This window comes from Drosophila subpulchrella, chromosome 2R (assembly GCF_014743375.2).
Source record: "Drosophila subpulchrella strain 33 F10 #4 breed RU33 chromosome 2R, RU_Dsub_v1.1 Primary Assembly, whole genome shotgun sequence".
Lineage (NCBI taxonomy): Eukaryota > Metazoa > Arthropoda > Insecta > Diptera > Drosophilidae > Drosophila > Drosophila subpulchrella.
This window is the reverse complement of record NC_050611.1, coordinates 11,431,661-11,448,545: the sequence shown is the minus strand read 5'-3', so window position 1 is coordinate 11,448,545 and position 16,885 is coordinate 11,431,661. Positions and strand designations below refer to the sequence as shown.

Sequence of the window (16,885 nt, the reverse complement as noted above, 5' to 3'; positions counted from 1 at the left end):
TCGGCGACTGACCGTGCGAGGAAAACGCTGAAATACCAAGCTAGGAAGAGTTTCACAAAATACCACAAAGGGTTGAAAAATACTAAAGTAAATTTAACGGCAGGAAACGTTTTAAATGTATTAATACAATTTGCAATGATTATTCAAGGAAACTAACTACATTGATAAATGTTTCAATTTAAAGTAATCTAATAATGGTCGCACGGGAAACTTATCTAATCTAAAAATTCAATGAAATTGAGAAAGCTTATTTTTTGGTGACCCCGAATTGTAATTAAGGTCTAACATAAGTATGTATTTCCTTATTTTTCTAGAAACTTTGAAAGCACAGCAAACAGAATTCTGGTGGAGTCAAGACAGTTTTTAAAACAGTCATTAAAATGTGAGGCAACTGCCAAACTACATTTTTTCACCGGTCGGCTTCCAAGGATTATCACAGTGACCAAGACATTGGAACTAAAGTATATTCCGAAGATTGGCTCATTTTATACCTAACTTTATAAATACTTGCGCTATTTGGATCTTGAATCTTAAACCTTGACTACCGATTAAGGACCTTTCACCCTATTTTAAGCCACCATTCAATACATAATTCGAATAAGCTTCCCTTTTTTGTATGCATTACATTTCATAATTACCTTCAAAATACTTTCAGAATACAAAAACCACCATTAACCTACCCATCGATTATCAAATTACAATCAAAGCCCAAAGCTCATATAACTTATTTTGTGGTGTATTGCAAATGCAGAGGTTTTTGGTTTATTTTAATACCAGTAATATACACAATCGTAATTAGTTTGAAAAAATCAGGCCCAACTCTTGATCTTCGTTCAAAACTGGGCCGATTTGTTCATGAATTGACTCGGCGGATATGCGTATTTTACTGGGTGATTGAATTGTGAATTGATCTAATGATTTGTACATTAAGTTAGTAGCCTACTCAATCAACATAATAACAAAGGTTAGGGCTCTAGTATCCGCAGAAACTGCTGTTCAATCGAATTACTAAAATATATACACGCTTCTGTACAACGGATCGTCGAGATCTATTGCATGGCTAGTTAGTTTTGGGGCTCTAGTCGCCCATGTAGACAAAGTCCTCGTCCTGGACGTCGTCAGTCTGGCGCACGGCCATAGCAGTCTCCACTAGATAATAGAGACACTTGTACTGGTCACGCTCCTCTCGACTGGAGGCTGTAAGAGAATATGATAAAGATTCGCTAAACTGATGGATGAATGTAGATTACTTACTTTGTGATGGCGATGAAGTCTGATTCTGCACAGCTTCCGCCTCGGTGCTGGCAAACACATCGTCAGCCTGCAGATTATCACCAATTTCCTGTTGAGTGGAGTTAGTCGGCAATAAGGTCTCGAATTGCGAGGGTTGCTCCAGCTCATTATTTGGGGCTGCCAATTGTTGGTTGCCTTGAAGAGTTAAAGGGTTCAAACTAGATCTACAGTCTGCGCATCTACAATACCGCACCTTCACGCTTGGCCATCTGCTGGTTGGAATTCCAAAAGGCGGCATTCTTAGCAGATACCTTAGAGCCAGAAGTACTTGGATTGTTGCCAGCCGAAGTGGTAACTTCCTCAGTGCTGAATACGGTCCTGGAAAAGTAGAAGCCCAGATTAAAGAACCCTCTTAAGCAGTATCAGTACACCCTCCAGAACTACTCACTTCATCACGCTCTGCCAATCATCGGAGGTCTCGAAGCGCACCTCCTCCTCGCTGTTCTGCTCACAGGACTCGTATCCCTGGCCGCTCTCTTCGCCCTCGGACCTGGGGATAAAATAGAGGTCTTAGCATCGCAGGACATGCTTGGAAATGGACTTAGGCAGTAGATCAGTCAGTGGGTGTGGCAGTTGTACCTAGGGGCCACTACGAAGCTGCCAAATTCTTCCTGATAGCAGATCACCGTCTCCTCCGCTTGATTCTCGGTCTGCGGCTTCGGTTGCTTGCTCTTTTCCCCCTGCCTTGCCGCGGCCTGCCTCTTTCTTCCGCGCTTTGGCGGACTTGGTTTCTCATCGTCATCGAACTCTGGCGGCAGTTGCCCAAACAGGCCGTAAGGCAGTATGGAGGTGGCGGTATTGGAGCTGGAACTGGAGCTCCCAGCGGTGCTTGGTTTGGCCGAACCCCCGATGGCCGCCGCCTTGCGCATCTGGTAGTTCTGGATTTTATCTATCATGGTTGCTTGCAGCGAGGAGTGAAGACTTTGAAAGCCCATCGGATTGTTTGCAATGGCCTGCTGCCAACTTGGTTGAGGAATAGGTGGATGGGGGTAGGTGGGAAAGGCGGATGAGGTGACTACGACTAAAGATAAAATAACAGAGCAACAGGTAGGTACCTGTAGATAACGCTGTCCTCGTACTCTGGCTCCATCTTGACCATTTGTCCGTTGGGACCCTGCACATACTGTTCGAAGTTGGTCAGGACATTGGCGATGCCCTCGTGGACCTCCCCGGCGCCATCTACCTCTTCAGTGGCGCCAACGACCTGGAAAAAGGTAAGTGTTTAGCCCTAACTTCGATAACTCAGCCGAGAGAACCACTCACCACTTCGGAGGCGGGACTACCATGTATGGGATTCGGGGTTCCAGCCAAGTTCAGGCCCAACGCCCCCGAGCTTGATCCCGAGGAGTTCGGGCTGACCTTCTTGCCACGTCGCGAGATCGTGAAATGCAATGGATCGTTGCCCTCGCGCCTGATCATCTCGGGCAGAATGCGGCGACGGGCATTGATGAACCAGTTGCACACCTGAAGCACCGTCAGATTCGCCTCCTGGGAGAGGGTAAACTTCTCTGCATCGCTGGGATATGCGTTGTAGCGGTGCTCGTAGAGCCAACGTTTCAAGATCTTAACCGAGTGCTTGGGCAGATTCCCACGGCGCTTGCGCAACGATCCATTGATATCGATGTGATGGTCCGTATCCACCATCATGTCATGGTAGTTTTGCACCTCGCTGCCATCGACACCGCCCTGCTCGTGGGTCAGGTCCTCCTCCACAATGCCGTCGGCGGACAGGGTGTCACAAATGACGGCCATGGAATCGTCGGCGTGTAGGGAATCCTGATCTAAGCTGGAGTCGGAATGAAAGCGGTCGCGACCTGCAGCTAATGTGGATTTAGACAGGACTCTAATTGGGCAACCCCTTCCAAAAATGCCGACTCACCTTCGCTCTCTAGCAAGCTCGCCTGCACATGAGCCTCGTGCATCATGTCCTGGATATTCTGGCGCACATGGCGATCCAGGACCATATTGACCTCTTCCTGTTCCGGCGAGATCATTGCAGCTTATGCTTTTAGCTTCAAAAGAGAAGAAAACAATATAACCATTCAATAGGGCACACGAAAACTATATAGAACTGATTAAAAACGCTTATTTACAAGGATGATTTTCTAGTTTTGTGAAAAATTTGACTTATTACAATCTTTTTTTTGGCTGAAAACTGTTCGTGTTGTCACCACAGACTTTGAGATTAAACTAACTTTTCTGGAAGGCAGTCAAATCCTTCAGACACCAAAGTCATGGCCATCTAGGGTTCGAAAACATTTCTTTTAAATTTGATTTTAAATCGGTTCATTCCTAATTGGCCTACTTGTATGTAAACTTGGATTTTTCGGAACCATTGAAAATAATATTTTCAAAATATATAGTATAACACATAAATAGGTCTATAACTATAAATAATAATTTGTTGAAAATTTAAATTTAAAATAAGTTGGTTCGCTATCGATAAACTATCGCACAGGTATCGTTTTCGCACACGGAAGACCGTGACATATAACATGTCAAATTGACACTTTAGCCAAAATATTTTGACAAATTCACTGGGCGCGTAAATAACGGGCATCTTGAGCACCCGGGGATTCACCTGCAGTAGTTTACCATTTGCCACTGGCATTGAATTGCACTTAACACTTAATTTTCAAGAGTTTTAGCCCTTGGCACCCCGATCCAGATGAGGATTGGGATGCTGGTGACGGGGCAGGTCGTCACAACCGGCGGCTTTCAGACATTTCGACGGGAACTTTTCGCAAACTGCGAGGACTAAATTGGGCCGTGGCAGTGTTAATTTCCACACGGTTTTCCAAAACTTTTCTTCGTTTTTCCTCTGCGAGCCAAACAACAACAATACTAGCGACGAAAAAACTTCGATAGGCGCTGGGGTGCGATAAATCAGTGATGGGAGTCCATTAATGTCGTGGAACCAGTTCCGAAAGTAACCGCAGTCCAAGTTCAAATATTTGCGCGAAGAATATAATTGAGGCTAAAAATATTTATGTATTATAAAATCTCTATTTAGGTGTCCAAATTTTTTCGATTTCAATGACGTTGGTAATAAAACGAATACGTTCATGATGCTCATGAAATGTTTTTAGTTATACAACTATTTAATTAGAAGAGGTTGCAAGGGGTTAGATCGACAGTAGTCTCCAGTTTCGATATAGGGTGGAGTTGCCCCCATTCTCAATACAAGGCATTACAATAAACCCATTAAAAAATTAAATTAGTTTTCAAAATTATATTTTTACAGCCAGTAAATGCTTGAAAAAAAAACAAGTTAATTATCTTTTCATTAACCCAGGATTACCGATAAGGAACCGAAATGTTCTCGCACATTTCTGCTGCTGTATAACGTTTGGTTATCGCCACAGCTTCTCAAAAAAAGCTTGCGCAATTATGCTCACCAAACCAGTTGGGCGTCGCCATCAGCCAAGGAAGGATTGGTTCCATTATTTCTTCAAAAAGACTTCAAATACCCAAGTCTCGTAGAAGTTTTGAAAATTTGCTCTTGGAGTCTTACAGCGCAATATAGTTTGGTAAATTGGTATACACAGTAGCTACTATCAGTTATAACTTAACTAATAGTTCAAAATGTTAAAAGTAAAAAAAAGAAATGTGTCATAAAACGTTTCTTGATAAAAGCGTTTGTAACGCTACAGAAAAAGACTTTTAATTTGATTTTAAAAAATTAACACTCCCAAATAATTTTATTTTTTAACATATTTGAAGAAAAATTAAAATAGGTCTTTTAAAAAAAACTCAATTTTAATTCTTAAACTTAAAATTTTAAATAAATATTAAAAATATTTTATTTTTTTTTATTAAAATAATTATTATTGTCGTTAGGTTCCCGCTTTCCAAAGCTACAAATAAAAGTTAACACAAGTTCTTGTAAAAATCCGAGTGCTGATAACAAAAACTCTTTAAAATTGTGAGTCATAAAATAAATTGCTATACCCCTGGGAACCATATAATTTAAATTATGGCTGTTTATTCAGAAGTTTGCAACTGCCCGTGTACTGTATACACTCGTTATCAAATGAGTTTTATTTTATTAATTATTTTTAAGGTTGGCTTTAATTAATTTTGTGATATTTTCTTGAACTCAAGTTTTGTAGGATTTTCTGTTGGAAACGTGCTTGTTACAAATGTATGATTTACCCAAATTCTTCTTTCTAGTCGCAAATATATGTTCTCTCATTCCGTAAAAATGTCGAATGCCATTTTTTGGTTGCAGCTAAGAACTTTTGGCTTGGTTGTCGGTTGGTTGGAAGTGATTTTCTTCACCATGTCAACGATTTATTGGGGCTCAATCTCATTACTCGAGCATTATAAACGACATGAAAAGAGTGAAACTGGTAAGATATAATTAATTATATAGTTAATGTGTCAGGACATTAATCTTATTTTTCAGGACACGCCATACGTAATAGTTTTTACCTCGCGTTTAATGTAAGTCATCTACTGTCCTCATCCCTGCTGATTTTTGGTACCATTAGGGTAAGTTCACTTTAATTTCCCAAGCTGGTTATTTTTACCTAAATCATAATCAGGAGTAAGAAATTGTTCTATTTATGTTTATTTTTCAGGAACGCCATCACCTTCTGTTTCCCTGGCTAATCAACAGAGGAATAGTCCTCTTCGGAAGCATAATGTTGACAATCTATTATATAAAAGCAAATGATAGTCTGCCCTTTCTGCAATGCCTGGTCTTTATCTGTGAGTTTTTCTCCCAGACTTATTTATTTTTTAAATGTACTATAAATTTATACTTCTGCCAATTTCAGTATTCAACTGTTTTCTCTTCTCTGGGATCTACTCGCTTTTAAATGATATTGAGGCATCTAATGAACTTCCGCGGCTTCGTTTGGATACACCAGATAATATCGAGGAAAAATCTCTTTCGACCAAGTTAGACTGGAATTCTTATGTACATCAATACAAATTCCAGCCGTCTTTGTATGAAGTGAACTTTCCCGATAATGGAGATACTGATAATTTATTGAAAAGATCTTAATTACCTTTACATTATAATGGAACATCCCCATTTTCAATTTTAAACTTGGTCGACATTGATTGGAGTTTTAGTTATGTAGGTTCCTTTCAATGACTATTTTTCTTTCGGTATAGATTAGTTCTATTAACACATGTTCTACATTCATAAACTATTCATTAAATGAAAAATGTTTCAAAATGTAGTTAATTTCCACTACCACTAAAAATAGTTTAAAATGTTTTAGGACGTACAAATCTGGGTATTCCCTAAACTGTTGAATTTCTGAATTGTTGAAAGTAAAACAGAAAGCTTTAGCAATTGGAGGAACGACCCTAAATGGTTCCCCTTTAATTTTCAAACAGCCTATAACCAGATGTCATACTTTTCGGAAGTAAAAACATGTAATATATTTTGATTTGTTATTATTATGTTTATTTTAATTATTATAAGAAACTGACCAACATTTTGTATCAAGAATAAAAAAACTAAGTGTTAAAAATAAACGTATTTTCTTTCGATAGAAGAAATCTTATCTATAAAAAGAATAATTCCCCAGTTTTTTTTAAATTAAATAATTTGAGTAGGTGTTTTAAATTTCTTAAGAGCGCAATGGTATATTTCAAGATTCCATCAGCGGTCACACGAAAAATATTATAGCTTGTTTTGTTTTGATGCAATTTTGTAAGCCAAAATGGATTGCGTTCTGGATGAAGAGCTGCTGGCCAATATAAAGTGCAGTGACCAGGAGGATGGAGACGAGGATGACGAGAAGATGCAGGTGGAGGAGCAGCTGCCGCCGCCGGATGCCACAGCTCAAAGTGCCTGCTTCAACGGAGAGGACTCCGATCCGCTTCAGGAAACCGCGGCCACCTGCAATTTTCCCTGGATCTTCCAGGACGCCGATGTGCTGATAACAGAGGACCAACTGGCGGACATGGTGCTGAAGAAGGAGGAGTCCCTCCGGCCAGCTGTCCCCAAGCGGGGCCGTGGACGTCCAGCCTTAAATTCCGGAAACTACACCTCATCCTGTGGCCAGCTTTGGAGCGTGTCCAGGGATCCAGAGGTTTCTGGGGAGGATCTGCCGCTCTTGGGTCAACAGGCATGCGGAAAGGGACCAGCCCGCACGGTTTCCAATGCAGTCGAGGCCTGGATGCTGCTCTTCGACGACGAAATGCTGAGATCTCTGCTGCGCCATGTCAATGAACAGATGCGTAAGCGCAGGACTCCCTCAATTGTCCCACGACCCCTGGACATTGTGGAGCTACGGGCATTCCTGGGCTTGAGCTACCTCAGTGGGGTATTTCGGAATGCCCGGTATAGTGGGCCTCTGGAGGAGCTGTGGACCTTGGAGCTGGGCAATGCCATATTTCGGGCATCCATGACACTCGCTCGGTTCGAAAGCATTTCCGAGTGTCTGGCGGGGAATTGTGGCTGGGCCGAGGGCCAGAAGCTATGGCAGCGGCTACTCATCAACTGTCGATCGTACTACGGCTGCAGCAGTTGGTTGGCGGTGGATGAAACGTCCTGCTCGGTGGCCAAGTCGCGCATGACCCTCTGCTGTGATGCCAGAACCTTGTACATGGCCAATGCCGTGGTCAGCCGGAACCAGCGCTGCCCGGACAAGGATGTGGAGCAACTCATCTGCGATTTCAAGACGACGGGAAGGAATGTGACGCTGGGAGTACGGCATCTCAACGTGGCGCAGTGCGAGCAGCTGATCAAGCGCCAAATTAGCTCTCTAGGAATGCTGGATGCCAGTTCGCCAGATTGGCCGCGTCAGTGGCACACCGAATCACCACTGTACAGTGGCGCCTCAAAGCTCATTCCCCTCGATGGCGAGGCGGTGTTCTGCTGCGGTCTCAGCTCCCAAGTGGACGCTCTCCAGGCTTATCAGCAAACCTCGCATGCCTGTCAGCAGTTCCATGAATTGTCGCAGCGTTTCAGCACGGCACACGCCACACCCGCTGCACTTAGAAAACAGGCCAATCCCTTCCTGCAACTACTCCACTTTGTGCTCAATGCGGCGGCTGTAAATGCCTGGATTCTGCTACGACTTTCGCCCAAAGGCGACGCGGCGATGGAGCAGCGTGACTTTCAGCGACAGTTGGGACTTTTCCTTACCCAGCAGAGATTGCAGCGGCGCCTTCAGCGGAGATCCACCAGCACTTCGCTTGTGATGCGGCTGCAGATCTGCGAGATTCTGGGCCAATCCAGTCAGCGGCTGCTCAGCGAGGCGACCGGTGAAGCCAAATTAACGCACAGCGTGGGCGTCTTGACGCCAGACAAAATGAGCTTGCCGCTGGGCATCAACTTGGCCAGTCGCTATGGCGAGAAGCATCGCAGGTGCAAGCCCTGCGCTCGGAACAAACGCGGCACCAAGTCCCGAACGCGTTGCCAACAGTGTCTGCAACATCGCTGCGGCAACCACCTGATATCTCGCTGCTACGAGTGCGTAGGCATTCTGCCAGGCCAGCTGCCCGAGGGCAACATGCGGGACGAAGGCGGCACTTGAACATGGACATTAAATAACATTTATTAAAGAGGCGCTAGTTTTCTTGGGGAGGGGCTTAAATGGGGGGATGGCTTGCAATATTGCTCAATGGTGCAAACACATTCTTGTGCTAAAACTACGATGACAACGGCTTAACGTTCGCAACTCGGAACTAGAACTTGTACTGGAAGGACTTGGGCGCCTTGTACTTGCTGGCCATGCCCGAAGAGTCCAAAGGATCGCTCTGGTCGAGGAACAGACTGAGGAACTGTTCGTTCTGCAGCTCATTTAGCGGCATCTCCAACTCACTGCAGGATTTGACAATCTCGGCGCAGGCACGCAGATCCTTACGCATGTCTGAAAGGGAATTGGGATTACTCAGTGTCTGGTTGGGTTTTCAAGACTCACATTGATAGTTGAAGAGCAGGCTGAGGCAGCTGGAGCAGGCTGAACGCTGCTGGTGCTGCAGAAAAACCTCGATAAGACGATGCACGGCATCTACATTGTTGCGACCCAGGAATGAAGAGCATAGGGGACTGGCTCTGGGTAGGAGAAAAGAAGGATTAAGTCTATGGTTTTCTAAAGATATCAAACGCCTTACCTCCGCTCCACCAGTTCCTGCAGCTCCTTGTAATGTTCGAACAGTTCGCCCGCTGATTTCTGGTCGCAGAACCAGTCGCTTACGAAGCATTGCTTCCACACACAGGCCACCACAAAGATGTCCTTGTGCTCGCTGTGAATGGCACGTGCCACCTCGAGCAGCGAAACCAGCACAGCCTCACTCTTCTGGGCCAGCGTCTCCTCGGAAATGGTACGAAAAGCTGTTCGCGCCATCCGCCTGCCCTCCTCCGACGTCATGCTCACCCCATAGCCCCGATGCAGGGTCATCAGGGCCACGTCCGCGTTGCCATTGTTCCACAGAGCGATGGCCCGGAAGGGAGCCAGGTCCGCGTAGGTCTGTGAGAAGGGGTGCTTCAGCTGCCGGCATGTGTCCGCCAGTGCCTCCAACTGCTGCAGCTTGCGCTGGGCACTCAGATACTTGAGGCAGGACACAAACACCTCGTTGGATGGCAGCAAGTTGCAGCGGATGCACTGGCGGATCAGGTAGAGAAAGTCCAACTTGTTTTTGATTTCCAGCGTGGCCATCAGCAGATTGTCCAGTTGCGCCTGCGAAAGGGATCTTATGTCCAGTCCCAGTTGGGGTGAGCGCAGAGCCTTTAGATCGCTCATCATACCCTTGGACATGAGGCCCACGTTCTGGCTGAAGCTAGTGGAGGTGCTGCCCACCTTGCCCTCCGTTGCCACATTGCTGTTGCTATCCGTCTCCTGGTTTCCGGGCGTTGGCCTGTTCATCAGGCTGTCGCGCAGCTCCTCCCACTTCTGAGTCTTCCTCGTGACCAAGTCGTTGGTGAAGCAGTCGATGGCATCGAGCTGCGTGGACTTTCTCCGCTGGCGCTGCGTTCCCGGCCACAAGAAGGCGGAAATGTAGTTCTGGAACCGCTGCAGACCCTTGGGGGATCCGGGGGCTCCTGCCACCGTGGTGGTGCCGCTGCTGGTCAAGCGGGTCAGCATTGCCATGGTTTGGGGGTCACCTCCGCGTCCTCCGCTTCTCTAGACACGCCTCCTTCGCGTCGCTTTTCGTTCGGGTTGTATAATTACAATTGTGTATTGTATTTTTTTGTTTTGGTTGTCTTCACAGTGTGACCGTCGCTGGTCCGAAAAATTGCCTTCGAGTATACTTATAACCTCTTCACACAGCACTTAAAAATAAAAAAAGGCAGCTGATTTAACTAAGGAAAAGTAAATAAACTTAAAAAACAGGTGAAGGCTGGTACCAATATAAAAAAAAAAAAAATTAAAAAGCACCTCTTTTAAGCGGCAAACGGAAAAAACAATCAAAACCAAGGAAAGTTGGGACCATTTTCATTAGGCATGTTTCTCTTCAAAACAAAAAAAAATAAACAATTCTAAAACAATTTCCAAAAGATTGTGCTTTATTAGTGCAAGCTCGCTACCTTTTGCTTAAATCATAGAGTTCTTAAGCTACATATAAAGATCGTAAGTCGGTAATCCGTAAGTCCAGTATCAGCACACCAGTCGGTAGGAGATGTACCTTCCTGCCGTCTCCGAGGAACGAATGATCTTGACCACCTGACCGCGCTTGAGTCCAAAGTATCTCGCCACCGGATCGCCCGCCTGGATTCTCATCAACATGTTCTCCTTCAGTTTGTAACGGCTGAGCAGCTCCTGCTTCTCCTCGACGGTCATGACCACATGCTCGGGAACCAGTTCGTGCTCCGTGATATTGATCAGCAGCTCGGATTCGAGGAACTGCTCCAGGATGTACTTGGGGGCCATGTCGACGAGCGATTGTTTCGCAGATGGCGTCATGCCACCCTGGACCACAACGATGGCCCGGTGGATGTTCTCCTCCTGCATGCGGGTGCAGTACGTCTTGATGGTCTTGATGCCGATCTTGGGCTCCTCCGGGAAGAAGACGAACATCTGATCCGTGGGATCGTCGTTGTGGGCCACGAGAACAATTAAATCGGAGCGAGCGGGTCGCTTTTCACTGGGTTTGTCGCCAAACATCTCCTTGAATTGCTCCAGGGTCTGATCCAACTCGTCCTGGGTCACCAGATAGCCGCGATCGTGGCTCAGCTGCATGATGGTCTTCCGAATACGCCACAGCTTGTAGGTTTCCGCCTCGTCGTCCATGATTACTTTGCGAAATTAATAGATTCTAAATTATAAACACGCGGATGCGAAAGTAAGACCGTGTAGGCTTCGGCAAATAGTACCTTCCTCCTTCAAAATACTATTAAAAAATACTAAATATCGGAGATGGTCTCACGTTTAGCGAGGACCCGAACCTTTGGATATAACAGTCAATTTAATTTTCAAACATTTTATTTTTCAAACTTTAAATTAATACAGTATATATCAGTTTATTATTTCAATAAAGCTATCATAAATACACATTTAAAAAAAAAACACAATTAAAGTTTAAGTAATAACACGTTGCAACTAATTTTATCACTTTAAAAAGGCTATAAAAGGTATAATACAAAATATTATAACTGATAGATTGAAAAATACTATACATAAAATAGTTCAATTAAGTATCAAAACATTTTTTGCTAACAGTTAAAAATTGCATTTATGCAACGACTTAATATTTATTAACGTATAAGTTGAAAAGATTAAGAAATATTTTTTATCAACTTATTACCTAAGCGTTGGCTCTATACTTATTACATTTTACTTTTCAAAAAGATTCGCCCTCTTACTTACTCTTTAAATTTTCATTTAGACTTCCAATTTGGTATCATAAATTACTTTTAAAATCTCTATTTGAAACTCTTTAAATGAGAATTCAAGTCCCACAAGCATTCTATTTTAGAATTTTTCTGCTATTCAGTCATTATATTTTTTGCCACTCATTGTCAATGCGTTCGATATGAGGTATGTCTTCCCCGACATTCACGTGGTGTGACCCCGTAATGAACCCAACTCACTTTCCTCGCAATATTTTACGTGCAACATTCAATTACGGCCCAGACGGGCAAATAATATGCTGCGGTGGCATGGTCGCCATTCTTATCCTTTGTCTGCGTGCCGCTCACTAAAAATGCCGTTAATATTTCCCATCCCATACCATCCCATCGCCGTCCTATTTCCCACACCCAAGTGCAATTATTTGGAACATCATCGGGTATGACTTTCGCATCCCATCCGCACGTTCTCGACGCACCAACGTCAATGACTGACAGTTTATTTAATAGAAAATTCGCAATGTGTGTGGAGTGCTGTTTTGCGTTTGTTTTCCAAATAGTTTTTCCTCGACGGCCTCATACACCCGCGAACGGCATTGACAAATTGTGCGGAAAATATGCATAATAAATGAAGCCACGCACTTTGAACTTTTGCAGTTATTAAAACCTGGGAGCGTGTAAATTCCAATCGATGGGATGCCAGAAAATGGTGAACCCAAATTTGTATACTTCCTTTGGAATATATTTTATTTTATTATCTAAAGCAATAAAAGCAAATAAAGATTTGGATATGTTGGTGAATATGTACATGGTAATTTATATTTTTTCACATAAGCTACATAACAATATATTCAAAATTGTCTTTCCTTACGCGTTTTTATTGTATGTTTACTGAAGTTGCAGTTCGTATTGCTTTCTACAATAAACTAATTTATTTTTGAATTGTTTTATAATTATTATTTTATTTGCTTGGTTTCCATTTTGCAAAGTGAACTCAAAAAAAGGGTAGCTTGCTTTCCCCAAGCATTAAAAAATCCTTAGCCTCACTGCCAATAGTTTTTGTTTACCCGGCGAATGCATTCTTATACTTATTTGGAATTTATTGGTTTCTGTTGCTCATCCCCACTTCGATGATATTGAAATTTCAAGCTGCCCATTGCTCCATATGGCCAGACCACATTAAAACCCGGCAAAGTGCTGGGTACGCATGGCAAAAACAAAGTTCACAAAGCGAGGAGCAAAAGGCAAGGAAAAAAATAACCGAGAATAAAGGGAATCTAATAAAAATCCACTTTGTGCAAGTATGAAAAATGAACGATGAATTGCATTATAAATGCAAAAATATTGTAGGAAGCACGACACCACCGCTGGACAAGAGCGTCAGAAAATCTGATCAAAATTATTGAGGCGCACGGAATGGGTAAGTCGGCGGGGGCGGTGAAGCGCGCTGGGGGCGTGGCAGTCACTGCAGCGGAACGTGGCGCACTTGCAAAGTTTTTGCGGCGAGGCTAAGCTGTTGATAACGCCGATGATGACGACGCGATAAGCGCGGCGATAATGTTTTGGGTGCCACGGAACCCCCATATCAGGTGAGTTAGGGGAGCAGTGCTGGCGAAAAATCTGAGAAGACTTATTTTGGTAAACTTATAGGTACCTAAAAAACAGGGACTTTTATCGCAGGTTACCAAATATTTGTAAGCTTACGCATACGTAATGGATGTAATGATTATAATGATTTACTAAAGCTAATTTATGGGCATCGAATATTTTAAAACTTATTTAACAATTGGTTTTTTCTTAGCATTTACTTTTGGTATTGTTTTAAATATTTAGTGCTACTTCTAAAGACCAATAAGCTAGTACCTATTTATAAAATGTACAAAGTGATCAAAAATAGTACCTATCCCATCACTTGAGGACAGCCAGGTGAGGTCCAATTGGCAAGGACAAAAGCCAGCACATCCTTGTGGCCCTGGTCGTGGCTTGTCGTCCTGTGCGTGCGCTGCATTGCGAAATTTGCTCGAAATGGCATTTATTTTCGGTTTAGCTGATGATGAGCCACGGATAATGGCGCGGGGATAAAGCCGGCAAGCATCCAGGTAGACGAGCAGCGCCGGGAATTTATAATTATTTGCCAGATGACTTTCTGGTGCATATATATATCAGAGCCGCAGTCTGGCCATTGACATTGAGCTAGGCAAATCAGAAGGTTAGCCAATGAGGAAATTGAGGAAAACATCAAAGATAATAATACGTATGTTATAATATAATACGAGGTTTGGTAAAAGATTCATAGATCTAAAAAACATTTAAAAAATATTGTTAAACTTCCATAAGTCGAAGTTGAACTAGTTCTAGTTGGCAAAGACTTTATTATTTTACTCTATTTATAAAACAAGGGAGAACGCTATAGTCGAGTACCTCGACTATCAGATACCCGTTACTCAGCTTAAGCGACCAAAGGGAAATGGAGATATGCAAGCAGCAAAGCGAGATTTAAATGCGCCACCTACCGGCGGAAGACAGATTTAAGCGTTGTGTGCGTCAGGGTAGGCGTGACAAATTCATTGTTCAATAGAATAAGTTAGCCGCGCACTTTGCTCTCTCTGAGCGCCGGCAGTGCTTTTCTCTTTGCCGCTAAGTTCGGCCGGCAACTATTTACATACACACACATACACGCGTAAAAACATTTCGCACTGTCTGGCTCTGACGTCATAGCTTTTTTTCTTGGGAGGTTTGTGGGCGTTAGAGTGGGCGTAGAAAAATTTTTTTTGGGTCAATCGATAGGTATGGACAAGACTAATACATTTCAGTTAAAATTTTCTATCTAACATCAAAACTGTAGGAGCCACAGTTTTGGGCGGTTTGTGGGCGTTAGAGTGGGCGTGGCACTCTACTGAAACAAACTTGCGCTGCGTAAGAAGCTCAGGAATCTGCTCGCCAAATCTCAATAGCCTAGCTCTCATAGTTTCCGAGATCTCAGCGTTCATCCGGACAGACGGACAGACGGACAGACGGACAGACGGACAGACGGACAGACGGACAGACGGACAGACGGACATGGCTAGATCGACTCGGCTAGTGATCCTGATCAAGAATATATATACTTTATGGGGTCGGAAACGCTTCCTTCTGCCTGTTACATACTTTCCGACGAATCTAGTATACCCTTTTACTCTACGAGTAACGGGTATAATTATGATTTAAAGTATTTTCCTTAAGTTTGCAAATGTTTTTAAAGCGTTTATATATTCAATTTAAATTTTAGATAGGCTTTAAAATTTTTCATTGTTAAAATTGCGCATATAATTCGAAATTTGAATAAAAATATGATCTACATATAGGATAAATGATCTATAGTAAATTATAAATGATAAGTTATTTTTCAAGAATGCGGTAACAAATATTTTTGGATTAAGGTCCTATTTCATTTAGCCAAACTTAATTAGTCAATCGATTTTGTTGTCCTTTTCCTCAGTGTAGATCCGAGTTAATTTTTGCAACTGGCAATAACAACAATCCCTTCAGCCACTCGAATCCCCAATGTCCTGGATTCGCTTTGTGCATAAATATTGCAAAAAATCGAGTTTAGTTCAGGTTAGGGTTCTATCCGGGGGCTGCAATCTATCGTTAGCAGGCGGCAGCAATCACGGCGACCCCCCTTATCGCACCCCTTTTGGCCCACGCCAATGCCATGCAATTATTTGTATAGGAATTTAAATTGAATGTCAGTCTGTTTGTTTCCATAACATACACACTGGCACTCGCACTCTCGCACTCGCACATTGCTGACAGTTTAAGGAACATGTGGGGGCAGCCAGGACGAGATGGAGATCGAGGACGAGGAGCAGGACATTGTCGCACATAAGCAGTTCCTGGGCTCCTTCGAAAAGGCTGCTCCTCGGCTGCTCCTCGGCAACTTGGTTCCTTGTCTGCTGTAAAATTCCAAATTTGTTTTATTTGATTTCTGCGCTGCTCTCGCTCGTTTCCCGTTTGCCTTCTTATTTCCAGCAGTTACAGCTCCCGCTGCATATTTCCCTTTATGCAAAATATATGCTATAAATGGCCCGAACCCCACCGCCTTTATTTGAATATCGTGTCACATGTCGCACGCAGTTAGGTGCCTTCGTTGTTATTGTAATTGTTGTAAATGTCGCCCAGCGACAATATCGCATTTGCATATTTCTGTGCCAGCACACAGACGCATATATACGTACATATTTAAGCCCCCAATGGTAGCCCCTTTACGGCCCCAGCTCTGTGCATTTTTACTTAATTATACCCGTTACTCGTAGAGTAAAAGGGTATACTAGATTCGTCGGAAAGTATGTAACAGGCAGAAGGAAGCGTTTCCGACCCCATAAAGTATATATATTCTTGATCAGGATCACTAGCCGAGTCGATCTAGCCATGTCCGTCTGTCCGTCTGTCCGTCTGTCCGTCTGTCCGTCTGTCCGTCTGTCCGTCTGTCCGTCTGTCCGGATGAACGCTGAGATCTCGGAAACTATGAGAGCTAGGCTATTGAGATTTGGCGAGCAGATTCCTGAGCTTCTTACGCAGCGCAAGTTTGTTTCAGTAGAGTGCCACGCCCACTCTAACGCCCACAAACCGCCCAAAACTGTGGCTCCTACAGTTTTGATGTTAGATAGAAAATTTTAACTGAAATGTATTAGTCTTGTCCATACCTATCGATTGACCCAAAAAAAATTTTTCTACGCCCACTCTAACGCCCACAAACCTCCCAAGAAAAAAAGCTATGACGTCAGAGCCAGACAGTGCGAAATGTTTTTACGCGTGTATGTGTGTGTATGTAAATAGTTGCCGGCCGAACTTAGC

At 43.5% G+C, this 16,885-nt stretch overlaps 5 protein-coding genes across 10 annotated transcripts; 2 read left to right on the top strand and 3 right to left on the bottom strand.

The window, feature by feature from the left end:
• Positions 1 to 723: 723 nt before the first annotated feature.
• LOC119551255 (homeobox protein Mohawk-like) lies at positions 724 to 4,150 on the bottom strand. Of its 6 annotated transcripts, none has more exons than XM_037860503.1 (9): positions 3,875 to 4,150; positions 3,173 to 3,305; positions 2,557 to 3,113; positions 2,349 to 2,497; positions 1,873 to 2,256; positions 1,682 to 1,783; positions 1,487 to 1,611; positions 1,255 to 1,428; positions 724 to 1,197 (listed from the first exon to the last, which is right to left on the bottom strand). In XM_037860503.1, exons 2-9 carry the CDS (start codon positions 3,285 to 3,287, stop codon positions 1,079 to 1,081), a joined length of 1,725 nt encoding a protein of 574 aa, XP_037716431.1. In that variant the 5' UTR covers positions 3,288 to 3,305; positions 3,875 to 4,150; the 3' UTR covers positions 724 to 1,078. The 6 variants fall into 6 exon arrangements, with proteins under 6 accessions (XP_037716431.1, XP_037716434.1, XP_037716433.1 ...); XM_037860506.1 differs by having other exon boundaries at positions 2,557 to 3,107; XM_037860505.1 differs by having other exon boundaries at positions 3,889 to 4,150.
• Positions 4,151 to 4,716: 566 nt separating this feature from the next.
• LOC119551394 lies at positions 4,717 to 6,414 on the top strand. The gene is made up of 5 exons (XM_037860720.1): positions 4,717 to 4,823; positions 5,467 to 5,645; positions 5,702 to 5,787; positions 5,877 to 6,006; positions 6,075 to 6,414. The coding sequence occupies exons 2-5, from the start codon at positions 5,477 to 5,479 to the stop codon at positions 6,302 to 6,304; spliced, it is 615 nt and encodes a 204-aa protein (XP_037716648.1). The 5' UTR covers positions 4,717 to 4,823; positions 5,467 to 5,476; the 3' UTR covers positions 6,305 to 6,414.
• A 513-nt stretch (positions 6,415 to 6,927) lies between these two features.
• Positions 6,928 to 8,823, top strand: LOC119550841. The gene has a single exon (XM_037859807.1). The coding sequence runs from the start codon at positions 6,975 to 6,977 to the stop codon at positions 8,793 to 8,795; it is 1,821 nt and encodes a 606-aa protein (XP_037715735.1). The 5' UTR covers positions 6,928 to 6,974; the 3' UTR covers positions 8,796 to 8,823.
• LOC119550842 lies at positions 8,799 to 10,473 on the bottom strand. The gene is made up of 3 exons (XM_037859809.1): positions 9,376 to 10,473; positions 9,183 to 9,316; positions 8,799 to 9,131 (listed from the first exon to the last, which is right to left on the bottom strand). Exons 1-3 carry the CDS (start codon positions 10,350 to 10,352, stop codon positions 8,947 to 8,949), a joined length of 1,296 nt encoding a protein of 431 aa, XP_037715737.1. The 5' UTR covers positions 10,353 to 10,473; the 3' UTR covers positions 8,799 to 8,946.
• Positions 10,474 to 10,750: 277 nt separating this feature from the next.
• LOC119550266 (DNA-directed RNA polymerases I, II, and III subunit RPABC1) lies at positions 10,751 to 11,556 on the bottom strand. The gene has a single exon (XM_037858844.1). It carries the CDS (start codon positions 11,490 to 11,492, stop codon positions 10,860 to 10,862), a length of 633 nt encoding a protein of 210 aa, XP_037714772.1. The 5' UTR covers positions 11,493 to 11,556; the 3' UTR covers positions 10,751 to 10,859.
• Between the last annotated feature and the right edge of the window lie 5,329 nt (positions 11,557 to 16,885).